The sequence below is a fragment of the Bombina bombina genome, chromosome 8, assembly GCF_027579735.1.
Source record: "Bombina bombina isolate aBomBom1 chromosome 8, aBomBom1.pri, whole genome shotgun sequence".
NCBI lineage: Eukaryota > Metazoa > Chordata > Amphibia > Anura > Bombinatoridae > Bombina > Bombina bombina.
Genome location: NC_069506.1, coordinates 253,875,837 through 253,889,954, shown reverse-complemented (window position 1 = coordinate 253,889,954; position 14,118 = coordinate 253,875,837). Strand labels below are relative to the sequence as shown.

The following is a 14,118-nucleotide window of genomic DNA, read 5'->3' as shown; positions in this document are numbered from 1 at the left end:
ATAGTGCTGCCATCTAGTGGTCTTGCAAATGGATAACATTCTTGCAAAACTGCTGCCATATAGTGCTCCAGAAATGGACGGCCCCTAAGCATATGTCCCTGCTTTTCATCAAAATATACCAAGTGTACAAAAATAATAATAATAGAAGTAAATAAGAATGTTGTTTCAAATTGCGCGCTCTATCTGAATCATGAAAGAAAATGTTTTGGGTTCATATCCCTTTAACAAATAATATTATCTGTTATTAAAAAATATAATAAAACCATAATGTTTGTACTTGGATGTCACTATAAAAACTATAAAAAAGTAAATTAAAAAAATAGAACTTATACACAATACTTTAGAAATATGTATCTAGTGATTTTCACCAGAAAACCCCCCTTAAAGGGCTATAATACCCAAATGTTTAAACACTTGAAAGTGATGCAGTATAGCTGTAAAAAGCTGACTAGAAAATATCTCCTGAACATCTCTATGTAAAAAAGAAAGATATTTTACCTCAAAAGTTCCTCAGTAGCCACCTCCCATTGTAAAGGATTTCTAAGCAGCATTTTAGTGTGTCTGTCCTGGGACAGCTGAAAGGATGAGCCTCGTGAACTCTCATATTATTTCACCAATCAGGTAAAGGAAGCTTACTATGAAATCTCATGAGAGTTAAGTCAAATCTCATGAGATCACAGTAAGAGTTCATGACCTCAGCACTGCTGATGCTGATTGGCTGCTGTTCATTTCTTCATTTTTTATTTATTTTTACCTGCAGCTGGGAGCAGCTGAGTATAACTTTTTACACAGAACTTACTCTGCTGAGCTGAGGAAGTTGTGAGGTAAAATATCTTCCTTTTTTACATAGAGATGCTCAGGTGATATTTTCCTGTCAGCTTTTTACAGTTATACTGCATCAGTTTCAAGTGATTTAGCATATGAGTATTATGTCCCTTTAAACTTTAAGGCTTAAAGTCTATAGGAAATATACTTTTATGCATTTGTTAAAGAATTGTGATCGACCCCATAGTAATAGTTATCATGTCTTCTTCTAACAGATTTCTTCATATAGACAGGTATTTGTTTTTTGTTATTAAACCTTTTTTTACTGTGAAACTATTTAAAATATATATATATATTTTAAAATATGAAATATTAAAGTAATAAATTATTCATAACTTTATAAATATTATTATTGTTAAAACAGTAAAAAATTAAATTATTAAACACAGAAGTGTGACGCAGATGTAAATTAAATATGTTTTAAAATATTTATAGACCTATTAGCTTGTCTATTTAAAGGGACATACAACCAAAAATGATTCTGATAGACCATGCAATTTCGAATGTACTTATATTATCAAATTGTCTTCATTCTCTTGGTATAGTTTATTGAAAAAAGACCATGAGTGTGCACGTGTCTGGGACACTTTATGGCAGCAGTTTTGCAAGAATGCTATCCATATACAAGAACTCTAGATGGCATTACTAGTCCCTACCTAGGTATCTTTTCAACAAAGAATAACATGGGAACAAAGCAAGTTTGATCATTAAAGTAAATTGGAAACTTTTTTTAAAAAATCGAATGCTCCGTCTGAATCACAAAGTAAAACTTTTGGGTTTCATATCCCTTTAAAACTGAAAAATCTTTTATACCATTTTGTTAAAGTTGTGAAGAAACACAGAAGTTGATCATTTTTAATAGAAAACCATCATTAAAGTCTATGGGGATTTTTGTAGATAAATCATTTAATAAGTGATTCTAAGGATTGTGAATGAACTTAGTCAGAAACGCTATTTTTCTAATGTAAACCTTGAGAACAATGGCAGCTGATATCACTTTACACCAGACCTGACCCTAAAGGATTTAAAGGTCTGCATAAAAATGTTTTTTTTTTAAAGAATAACACTTATAACTGTCCTTTTCCTATCATAATTTGCATAGTTGCACATCCCATGGACACACCCCTTGATATGCCTTGAATGTTGTTTATCATATCATATCAAGCAATGAAAGTGTATGGCAAAATTGTTTCACTGTGCATAATTAACCATTTTATGTTAAAGGGACATGAAACACAACATGTTTTTCCCATTATTTAGACTTTTTTTGGGGAAAAAATAAGTTTAAAATGTACTTCTATTATCAAATTTGCATCATTCTCATGTTATTCTTTGTTGAAAGGATACCAACGTAGGTAGCGTGCACATGCTTGAAGCACTACATGATAAGAAAAAGTGCTGGCATCTAGTGTTCCTGCTAATGTATAACATTGTTGCAAAACTACTGCGATATACAGTAGTGTTGCAGACATGTGCACGCTCCTGAGCTTACATGCTTGATTTTCAACAAAGGATGACAAGAAAATAAAGAAAATTTGATAATAAAAGTAAATTGGAAAGTTGTTTAAAATTGTATGTTCTATCTGAATCATGAAAGAAAAAAATTGTGGTTTATATCCATTTGTAATAGATTTTGAGTTTAATGCCACTTTAATATTTAATCATAGCCCTACATTAAAACATAGATAATTTTGTAACCTACCTACAGAGGTTTTGGTGTAACTTGAAACGCAAACTTCTTCTTTAGAATCACAGGGAAGTTCTGGTCCTGAACAATAGTTGCCGGTATTGTTAAAGCAGTGTTTACAGGAGAGAGAATAACCTAGAAGACATTTTACAAAATGTTAAATATCTTGTAAAACATGTTATATAGTTATCTTGTTTTTAAACACAGTTGTACTGTCATGACTGACAAATTATGGGCCAGGTTACAAGTGGCATGCTGGTAGTGCGGGTCACAATAAGCAGTATAGCTGTACCTCGCTAACATTAGTGCACAACTTGATATTACAAGTCTGTGGTAAATTCCATTTACCAGTGAAGGGTTAGACGGTCTCTAGCGCACCCTATGCTTTCAATGGATATTGCAACCGCGCTAAATAGCACTCACATTCCAAGTTGAAAGTTAAAGGTTCCGCTCGGGCAAAAGCTGAAACTGCGCTAGAACATTTAGCATGACTTGAGATATGAAGTAAAGTGTAAGGGCTAGAAAAAAATCATATTAAAATAAAGGATTATACTCATATATGCAATTTTTTATAAAAATATATAATTTTAATATTGATAAAAAGATTTTAAAAGGGATATGTTATATGGTGAAGTGTATGACTGGAAAGGGCTCCAATGTGTGTGTATAAACTGTATATATATATATATATATATATATATATATATATATATATATATATATATATATATATATATTTATTTTGAGTGTAAATATGCATATATATGTCTATATATGTGTGTATATGTATATTTTATGTGTTTATAGGTGTAAATGTGTATGTGCACACATACATATATAAACACATATATACACAAGTGTACATATTTATAGACATATATATATATATATATATATATATATATATATACACTTTTGAGCCCTTCCCAGTCAAATAACTCGAAACGTGTAATATAATTTTAATGTATATATGAATATCTGAATTCTTTTCCTTTAGAATATATATATATATATATATATATATATATATATATATATATATATATATATATATACTGTATATACAATATATCTATTTTTATTTATTTTTATATATATATATATATATATATATATATATATTCAAATACGTAAAGATATGTAGGTAAAGATATATATTAAAAACAAAAAATCCAAAATATATATAAAAACATTTATTTAAAAAAGCACGTTCTCCTATGTAAAGAAAATAGGAATATTAAGTATTCTTAACGCACCTTCGGGTTTAGAGTGGTTGATCTAACACAGGATTGGGTTAGAGCGTGAGCTATAACTAGTCTTTTTTTTCCACCACTCTCCATATTAGTCTATGGGAAGAAATTAGCGTGGTCACGATATAGCGTGCCTGAGTCTTTTGCTTGCTCTAACTTTTTACTTTTCATTTTGTAATATGCGAGCTAACCCAGCCACAATATTTTTTTTTACTTTGAGCCCAGTTAGTGGCAAGCAAAAATAAAAAAGTGAGCCCCACTTGTAGTTTGGCCCTATATATTTTAATTTGTAGATAATTTGTTGATTTTTTGTATTCATAATAAGCAACATGCAAGAATGAGCTGATTCAAAATATATCATAAGGGATCAAATGTCTTATGTCCTGAGCTGTGATAAATTAACTAACCATAACTAAATAAAACCACCAAATAAATACACAAAAACAATATGGGAGGTTAAAGACCCCATGGCAGTATTTTTTTTTTTTCAAACACAAAACCAGTAGGTTTAATGCTTTCTTAAATGTAACTAAACAAGGTGGCGGCAATTGGACCTAATTACCTAACCCCTTCAAAGATGGCTGCAGGCCCAGGCCTCTGACATCAAGCAGAGCCTAGCTACAATGGTACTAAACAGAAGCACATCTGAAGAAGTTCTTTAACCTGCCTAAAACCAAGGAGGAGTACCCCAATGCTCATATCTGGGGTTGTCACTCCTCCCACAAAGGCCATCACATACCCTCTCACATAGCCTTTGGACTTACAGAGATAGGTCGACTAAACCTCTTCTGGCCTTAAACAATACTAATCATACCCCAGCCAGCCTTCATAAAAGGGGAGGGAGGGAGAGCAAGGAAGCTTCCAGGAGTCCACTGGAAAAATGAGGAAAAGGTATCTCCATCTTCTCCCTAAAAATGTAAGATATAAGCTCTTCCTCCCTAACTGCAACAGAGTTGCAACACTAACACAGGCACACTCAGATCCTAATGGCCTTAACCCTTAGGTGCACTCCAGGATAGGAGGCCCTACACTAACTATAGCACTTACCTTCAAAAATATAACTTTATAATACTCAAGCTATTGTCTACAATCAATGTTTTCTCAATTATGCTAAAGAAAACTAAAGGTAAAAAAACAAAACAAAACAGGAAGCTTTTTAAACACTCCACTGCATGTGTTGTATTATTGTATACTAGTCCTAAAGCCCGTTCACACGGGCCATTTTTTTTGCAGTACAGCAGTCACACCCCTTGCTCTCTCTCCCCCTCTCTTTTGTGCTCTCTCCCCCTCTCTTTTGTGCTCTCTCCCCCTCTCTTTTGTGCTCTCTCCCCCTCTCTTTTGCGCTCTCTCCTCCTCTCTTTTGCACTCTCTCTCGCTCCACCTCTCTTTTGCTCCCTCTCCCCCCCTCTCTTTTGCTTTCTCTCCACCCTCTCTTTTGCACTCTCTCCATCCTCTCTTTTGCACTCTCTCCCCCTCTCTTTTGCGTTCTCTCTCTTTTGTGCTCTCTTTCCCCCCTTTTGTGCACTCTCTCTTCCCCTCTCTTTTGCGCTCTCTCTCTCCCCCTCTTTTGTGCTCTCTCTCCCCTCTCTGTTTTTCTGTCTGTCTCTCCTTTTTTTTTTTTGCTCCTCTCTCTCCATCCCTCTCTTTTGCTCTCTCTCTCCCCCTCTCTTTTGCTCTCTCTCTCCCCCCTCTCTCCCCCTCTCTTTTGTTCTCTCTCTCCCCATCTCTTTTGCTCTCTCTCCCCCTCTCTTTTGCGCTCTCTCTCCCCCCTCTCTTTTATGCTCTCTCTCCCCCCCATCTCTTTTGCATGCTCTCTCTCCCCCTCTCTTTTGCGTTCTCTCTCTCTCTCCCCCTCTCTTTTGCGTTCTCTCTCTCCCCTCTCTTTTGTGCTCTCTCTCCCCCCTCTCTTCTGCGCTCTCTCTCCCCCTTCTCTTTTATGCTCTCTCTCCCCCCTCTCTTTTGCTCTGTCTCTCCATCCTTCTCTTTTGCTCTCTCTCTCCCCCTCTCTCCCCCCTTTCTTTTGCCTTGTCTCTCTCCCCTCTCTTTTGCTCTCTCTCTCCATCCCTCTCTTTTGCTCTCTCTCTCCCCTCTCTATTGCTCTCTCTCCCCCCTCTCGTTTGCTCTCTCTCTCCCCCCTCTCTTTTTCTCTTTCTCTCCCTCTATTGCTCTCTCTCTCCCTCTCTTTTGCTCTCTCTCTCCCCCTCTCTTTATCTCTCTTTTGCTCTTTCCCCTCCATTTTACTCTCTCTCCCCCCTCTCTTCTGCACTTCCCCCCTCTCTTCTGCTCTTCCCCCTCTCTTTAGCTCTTTCATATCTCTTTTTGTCTCTCCCCCTCTCTTTCTATTTCTCTCCCCTCTCTCTAGCGCCGACAACGCCCGATCCCGCCCCCAACACATCCGACCATGCCCCTGATCATGCCCAGTCACATCCATGCTTCCTTCCGGCCATGCCCATGCTCCCGTCCAGTCACACCCACTTTCGCCACAAACAGCATGTCAGGTAAGGCCAGGTGTGTTTGTCCTCGTGCTGTCTCTACTGCGCATGACAGCTTCGGACAAACACACTTGGCCTTTTATATTATAGGATAAATGCAATTTTAACAGTTACAATATTTTAATGCATCATTGAAACTAGTTTAATAATGTTCACTCTAAAATGTATCATTATAAAGCAGCATTTTGTAAACTTTGCATTGCATGTGTATGTAGGACAAGGGAGCTTATCTTAGAGGATAATTCAGCTTCTAATTATATAAGGGGGTCTCCTGGTTCAAGTGTGTATGTTTAAAATGCAGTTAGTGATAACCTTCACTACTAAGTACCAAGAAAGTGTTTGGAAAATCCCTCAAGGATGCAGGTGATCAGCATAAAGAAAGAATGATTACCTAATATACTATTCACTAGAAGGGGCTTTGCCATACCTTGCCATATGTTATTTTTGTATTATTGCTAAACCCTTTATTAAAACTCCATGGGGCCAGAAAAGGTTTTGATTTCTGAATAATGTGGATTTTGGAATATTTTAATATTTGTATCTGTAAAATGGAACAGCTTGAAGAGAGGATGGAATCTAGTGTAAACGACAATATCATGTTATTTAGGCAAATTTTATTTAATAATAGAGCTTACAAATGTAACCTAAAGGTAGTTTTATACTTTTGCAACTCTTGAAAGATAGTAGAATAATGTAATCAGAAACGTAATTTAAATAAATATAGAAAAGTATTTGCAGTCAGAGAAGGTTGGGACTTACTGGTGGGGAAAAATTGTCATGTTTAATATTTTTTTTTTATATTAATGAAAAAGTATGGATTTTGGAATAATTCTGGATTTTGGAATGCTGGTTTTGGGTACTTGTACTTTTATTATTATTATTATTATTATTTATTTGTAGAGCACCAACAGATTTCCGTGGAACAAAGAGGGTTTTCCACCTTTTAAAAGGGACACTAAATAATACATTCTATATAGAATGATACTTTTTTTTTTTTTTGTAAATGGTTTAAGTACTGGAGAAGTTAATTCCCCCCACAGTGCTCTAAAGTTAATTAATAATACAGCATAAAACCGCTGCTGACAGAAGGTTTTATCAGCCTCTAACATAAGAAAGCCAGATATGAAAAAAAAACACTACCATTCTAAAAGGATTCTTAAATATTGGTACCCTTGCATTATTAAGTATTGGTACCCTTGCATTTTAAGAGAGAAACACAAAAAAATCTGACTGGAGTTTACAAAAAAATATTTTGACAAGCCACAGTCCTTCTGGGAGAATGTCCTTTAAACAGACAAAAAAAAAAACTTTTTGGCAAATAAAAACTCCATGTCTACAGAAGGAAAAAAAGAAGCTGTCAAAGAAAAGAATACAATCACCACCATGAAACATAGAGTTGACTCAGTAATGTTTTGAGGTTGATTTGCTTCTTCTGGTGCAAGGCGCCTAAAATATATGCAGGGCACTATGAAACCAGAAGACTATCACAGCATTCTGGAGCCGTACTGCCCAGTGTCAGGAAGCTGTGTCTCAGTCACAGGTCATGGGTCCTCAAGCAGGATAATGACCCAAAACATAAAAGTCAATGGTTTAGTGTACCACCGGCTTAGAGCTCAAACAATACCGTCCCCACCTAGAAGTCTACTATGGGAGGGATTTAGCATACCCACGCTATCCTACATACAAATGTTAGTGTCCTAGACAAGGGATGGCAAACCGGCAGTCTCTGCACTAGTTATACAGCCCCAGGAAAAGAGTAGAAGTGAGAATGTATTTTTGTGGTCCTAAGAAAAAGTTGAACTAAAATTATTTGTTTTGGGGACTTCTGGTTGTTGGGCAAATATTAATTAACCCTCTGGTGGGGAGAACAGCAGATAAAGGGTATACTATAACATTAAGTTAATCTGACCCTGTGGAACTAGAAACTTTTAGGAAATAACCCTTTATCCCTGATAGCTGTTTTAACCCTTTAATTGTGGATGATTACTCATGGTCATCATCCACACTATGCATTGGTGCAGATAATGACAATAAGTGTTGCCATTTGGGGAAGAACTTAGTTCTCATTGCACCCCCCCCCCCTGCATATCCCCACAAACAAGGTGGCCAAGCAGACCAAGCAATGCCGAGGGAATCTGGTGTGTGTCTTAGGCATGTAATTGAAAGTTAAGACACAATTTAGAAATAAAAAAAAATTAAATCATACAAATTAAAATATATTTATGCTTATTATATGCATTCAAAAAGGCATAAAGAGCCCCATGACCCATTGTTATAAAGCCCATAAACTCCTCTTAAAATATTCCCCCTATATATGTTTTAATTCCTAGGTGATCACTATGGTTTCTGTGATCATATTGGCTGAATAAATGTGCATTAGTTTGAGTAGGGGCTCATGGGAGCCTCTACAAGCACATCAAAGTGATATAAATATACTCAAAAAGCCCTAATTTATATGAGGATAATCCCTTCTTGCCTTGACTACACCATTGTTTGCAACCATGCTCATTAAATTGTTAATATATATATTTTAAAATAATGGCATATAATAGGCCATCAGAAAGGCCTAGAGACCATTAATATGCCTTGTTTTAAAGCCAAGAATAATATTTTTTAAAATAAAGCACCTATATAGGTTTTAATAGCTGGTTGATCGCCGTGGTAATAGTGATCACCTGGTGTGAATAAATGTGTATTTATTTGAGGAAAGGTTTATGCGAGCCCTTATGTGCACATTAAAGTTATATAACTATACCCAAAGGCCCTTATTTATATGAGGATAACCCTTTCCTCTTGACTATAGTGCTTAGAAAAACACACACATTACTGTGTGCCTGCTGGTAGTGCCAGGTTTTCTGTGTGCTATGTTGATCATTTTTGTAAGTTTCCCTATGGGCCTGTGGAGTTTACAGTGGTTTAGGATGTGTATCCAGTCGGTCTGAGAGTGTGGTCCGTTCCTGTATTTTGTGTGTGTGTGTATATATATATATATATATATATATATATGTGGCAGGCTATTGAGCAAATTGTGAACCCCCTCGCGAGGGGGTAATAAATTTCATATTTTATCCAGACAAGAAATTTACTGGATTCACAAGCTCGGTAGCCTGCTACCCACAGGATTCAACTCAGTTGGATATAATCAATTACTGGCATAGGTAGGGTAGAATGACATTTGGTCCCACCCTACTAAGTGATCCCCTATATATATTTTATTATATTAGGTTATTGATTCCCATGCTATTGCACTAGGAAGATACACACTATTATAATTATACATTAGGAGCTAAGGTTTTATATATATATTTATTTTTATATTTTTATATATAACTTTTAAATATAATTTTTCTAAACATCCTTAATTATTTTTCCCTAGCACTTTATATCATATGTCAGCATAGGCGCCAATTAGTACTGTATTATTGTGTTGCTTTTTGTAAGTTATAATTGTATTTCTTTTCAGAAAGGATTTTTGTATGTCATTATTTCCTGCTATAACACATGTTTGAGTGACAGGTTAAGAAAGATGTAACTATATTTTCTACTGAGTGTTCCCATTTATTCTTATCTTTATGGGTATCTTATCTCCTAAGTATCTTTAGTTTAGCTTGCCTAACCAAGTAAGATTTCTTGTATCATATAGTATAATATACTCATGAGTAGCAGGTCTGGATACATAGTGCTATCTTTTACAGAGTACATAGGTATATGTTAGTAGTTCCTTATATGCATTTGATCAGTTATGTATATACATATGTACCAACTATATTTTTATTATAGACATATAATTACAGATACATATATTTATATTGGCAGGATATTTGTCATGGTTTAATTAATATATTGCACTAAATTATATTCTTTATATACTCTATATTTATAGGTATTATATATGTATATATGTTTTTTTCTTATAGGTCTATATCTAAAATAAGTTCTTTCATCATCCTTATATTTTATCTTATAAGTATTGTGTCCTTATCTCAAATGTATGATAGACACATTGAGGGTTAAAATAGGTGTGAGCATAATTTAGTAACAACCTATTACAGACGAGATGTAGCTTTAAGTAGCATGCACCTGTTATCTGTATTTTATGTCTAAGACTACGGTCTGATTGACCAAAACTGGTCAGACTTTGCTTTTTATTGCTCAGCCTTTTGTATAATATGAGGTATGCCTACTTTTTAATGAAATGCCAATAAACTTCTATATGTTTTATTCTTATCTGAGAGACATTGGATTTATTTGTTACTATTTCTATAGTATAATTTTTGCCTGGAACTTTTTGGACTTTTTTTCTTATTCTATGTGGAGTACTGGGACTCCATTACTATCTTCAAGTTCCGGAATTGCATCACGTGTGAGAGAGAGCCTTGACCATGGTGAGGAGTTTGGAGGCGGGACCTATGGTATAGTTTACAAAGAGTGGAGCCGCACAGTGTTTTTTCACAGGAGATGATCATACGGAGCACAAGCCAAGGACACACGCTGCACTTAACAGCTGGATATAGGTTACATCGATGCAAGCGATCATCACGGGTGATTACTACAGGTGATATGCAACAATAACAAGTGCATAAAGCAGATGACAGTAGTTTGGACATTTTTAAGCACAATATACGGTTACCATTAACTATTAGCCTCCCCAATATAGATACGATTGACTGGAAGCAGGGTCCATTTTATATGTGATTACACATTGGTCCTGTAATTCCTTTTCGTCATCTAGCTGATGGGGTTTGAGGCTCGAAGCCGCATAGGCTATTAGTACTGGGTAAATAGAGTACCGTATTGCTCACTGCATCCACCTACTGCTGTAATCCTATTTAGGAGGACATTTGTTTTTGGTTTATATCTGTATATACACTGCAAGTTGCAATCGGTAACAGCTCCCTGCTCCCATAGGTTCCTATACAACACCATTTTCTTTGATCGTCTGTGTTTAGTATAAATATGTATTTACAATAAAAAACAAATACTTAAATACATATATATATATATATATATATATATATATAAATTCATATAAAGAAAGCACTCAATGGACTTATACAGGTATAATCCATGATATTTATTCCAAAATTGTCATAACGTTTCGGAACTGGACCAGACCCTTTGTCAAATGATACAAGTGAAAAATATGCATAACATCCCACTACCAATCCCCACCTTATATACCTATCTAATACCAATTAAAGTGACTAAAAAACATAGAAGATACTTAGCCCATGGAGACCGTGCTGGTCTCGCGTACACCTCCATCGCTCCATGTGACGTAGTGACGTCATCACAACGTGACACGTCGGATACGCCGCTTCGTCACAGGAATAGGCAGAGGATAATCTGACAGTTGTCAGATCGTAATGATCATAAGCTAGCTAACACTCAGGGGTGAAACTACAGGGGGTGCAGAGGTCGCAGGTGCAACTGGGCCCCTGAGGGTGGGGGCCCAGCTTAAAAAAAAAAAAAAATTAATTTTTTTTTAATAAAAAACGTTAACCTACCACTGCCTGCACTGATATCATGTGAGTTTGACATGACTACAGGGGTTAGTGTTTCTGTTTTACCCATTGGTGTTTATGTGTGTGTGTAGGGTGTGTGTGTGTGTATGTATGTGACTGTGTGTGTATTTATGCATGTATGTGTGTTTGTGTATGTTTGTGGAACCAGCAAATTACAGACCTTATTACTACAGTATAGGGGGGTAGGGGGTAAACAGTGTCACTATACAGTACCACTATATACAGTATGGGGGGTCGACCATGTCACTGACTACTGTGGTCACTTTATAAAGTACTTGACGGGTAGGGTCAGGCCAGCCATCTCACCGGCAGATTACAGACTATGTCACTAACTTACTATAGTTACTATATATATATATATACAGTAATAGGGGGTCAGACCATCTCACTGTGGGCACAGGGTACCTCCTTTTGCAGACATGTAATCTGATTCACATTTTTTTTCTGTGTTAAATGTTAAAAAAAAAAAAAAAAAATGTATTAAATTCCCCTTTTTTTGGAGGGGCGATGGGGGGCCCTGTCTTAGATTCTTGCACCTGGGCCCTGTGGTTTCTAGTTATGCCTCTGCTAACACTGATGATACTATCGTCAGTTAAACATATTAGGTGTATACATAGTAAGCATATTGGGCTAGTATCGAACAGAGTATACATAAAAACAATAACAGTGACAATAAGTACACTAAGTATGTGTATCGATTCACAGTGTATGGCATCCTGTGCTGATATCTGACTTGGGTGCAGTGTGCAACTTATATATTATCTCTCAATAGGATATAGTATATCAACTATAAAGAATATAAAGAATATAGAAGGCGAGCAGCTTTATAATGAGTAACACTTGAAGACAATATAACCTGTACACACAATAATACGTGTGACAGATAGAGAGACACAGTCCCATCTTCAGGCTAATGGTAGAAGGGGCTGAAATCCAAGTAAGTGTTCAAGCCCTTAGGCATGATGGTATCCAAAGTATAAATCCATTTTGTTTCTCTTCTCAATAAAGCCTTTGCTCTGTCCCCTCCTCTAGACATTGGGGGTATGTGGTCAATCAGCATTGTTTTCAAGCTGGCAGCACTGTGTTTCTTCTGGCAAAAATGCCTAGCCACAGGTTGATCAGAGTTGCCTTTTTTGATGGCTTCCCTGATCGCACATCTGTGGTTAGCCTTACGATCTCTGAATGATGTAATAGTCTTCCCTACATAGAAAAGGGAGCACGGGCAAATGAGGATGTATATAACGTAGTCGCTTGGGCATGTTAGCCTCTCTTTATAAGTTTCTCTCCCATTGTGTTAAGTTGTGTCGTCATTATAGATCTTTCTGTGTTATTTCTAACTACTCTGGTGAGTTGAGACGTGACTATACCCTTCTTCTGATTATATGGATGGCAACTATGTGCCTCCAGAAGAGAATTCCTAGCCGTGGGTTTGGTATACAGCGATGTACCAAACCTACAGTAGTCATTCTCTTTAACCTTAAAGATATTAAGGTCCAGGAAATGTATAGATTCCAGGGAAAATTCCAGTTTAAATTTGATGGGGGAAGTTAGTTTATTCATGGTCTCTACCCAAGTAACCAGATGCTCTTCCTTCCCACGCAATATCAACAAAACATTGTCGATATAGCATGTGTAGAAGATGAACTCCATACATTCTTGAAGTATAAAGATTGGCATAGGTGGGGGCCATGTTTGAACCCATAGCGGTACCTGAGGTCTGCAGGTAGAATTCGGTCTCAAATCTAAAATATTTTTTTCCAAAGAAAAAAGCATGAGCTCAATAATGAACTCCACAGGTGGTACCTCATAGAATAAGGAACTGGTGACCATGGACCGGACAGCCTGCACACCCCCATCATGAGGGATGGAGGTGTACAGGCTGTCCACGTCCATGGTGACCAGAAAATCTCCCTCCTTCAGCCAATCTGCTGTTTTTAATAAAGAAATGAGACTAGGGGCATCTTTTAAATAAGAACTGGTGTTCCTGACCAGTGGTTGCAGGAAATGATCCACAAATATGGCCACATTAGAAAAAAGAGAGTCCCTTGCAGAGACTATGGGTCTCCCAGGGGGATTATCCAGTGTTTTGTGCACTTTTGGAAGTAAGTATAACACTAGGATTTTTGGGCAATCAGTGGTCAGGAACAGCAGCATACTTTCATCAATGAGTCCTGCTTCACCCACAGACCACAGGTAAAAGTCTATTGATGAAAGTACACTGCTGTTCCTGTGTGACTCTCTTTTTTCTAATTTCTGGAGTTCATTATTGAGCTCATGCTTTTAAGTTTAAAAAAAAAATATTTTAGATTTGAGACCGAATTCTACCTGCAGACCTCAGG

General features: G+C 36.5%; 1 protein-coding gene across 1 annotated transcript in view; it reads right to left on the bottom strand.

Moving 5' to 3' along the window:
* Positions 1–14,118, bottom strand: part of LOC128639097 (phospholipase A2 inhibitor and Ly6/PLAUR domain-containing protein) — a 112,493-nt gene that overhangs the window by 54,076 nt on the left and 44,299 nt on the right. The window contains exon 2 of the mRNA XM_053691249.1: positions 2,528–2,647. Within this exon, the coding sequence (XP_053547224.1) occupies positions 2,528–2,647 (120 nt within the window). The remainder of the gene's footprint in view (positions 1–2,527; positions 2,648–14,118) is intronic.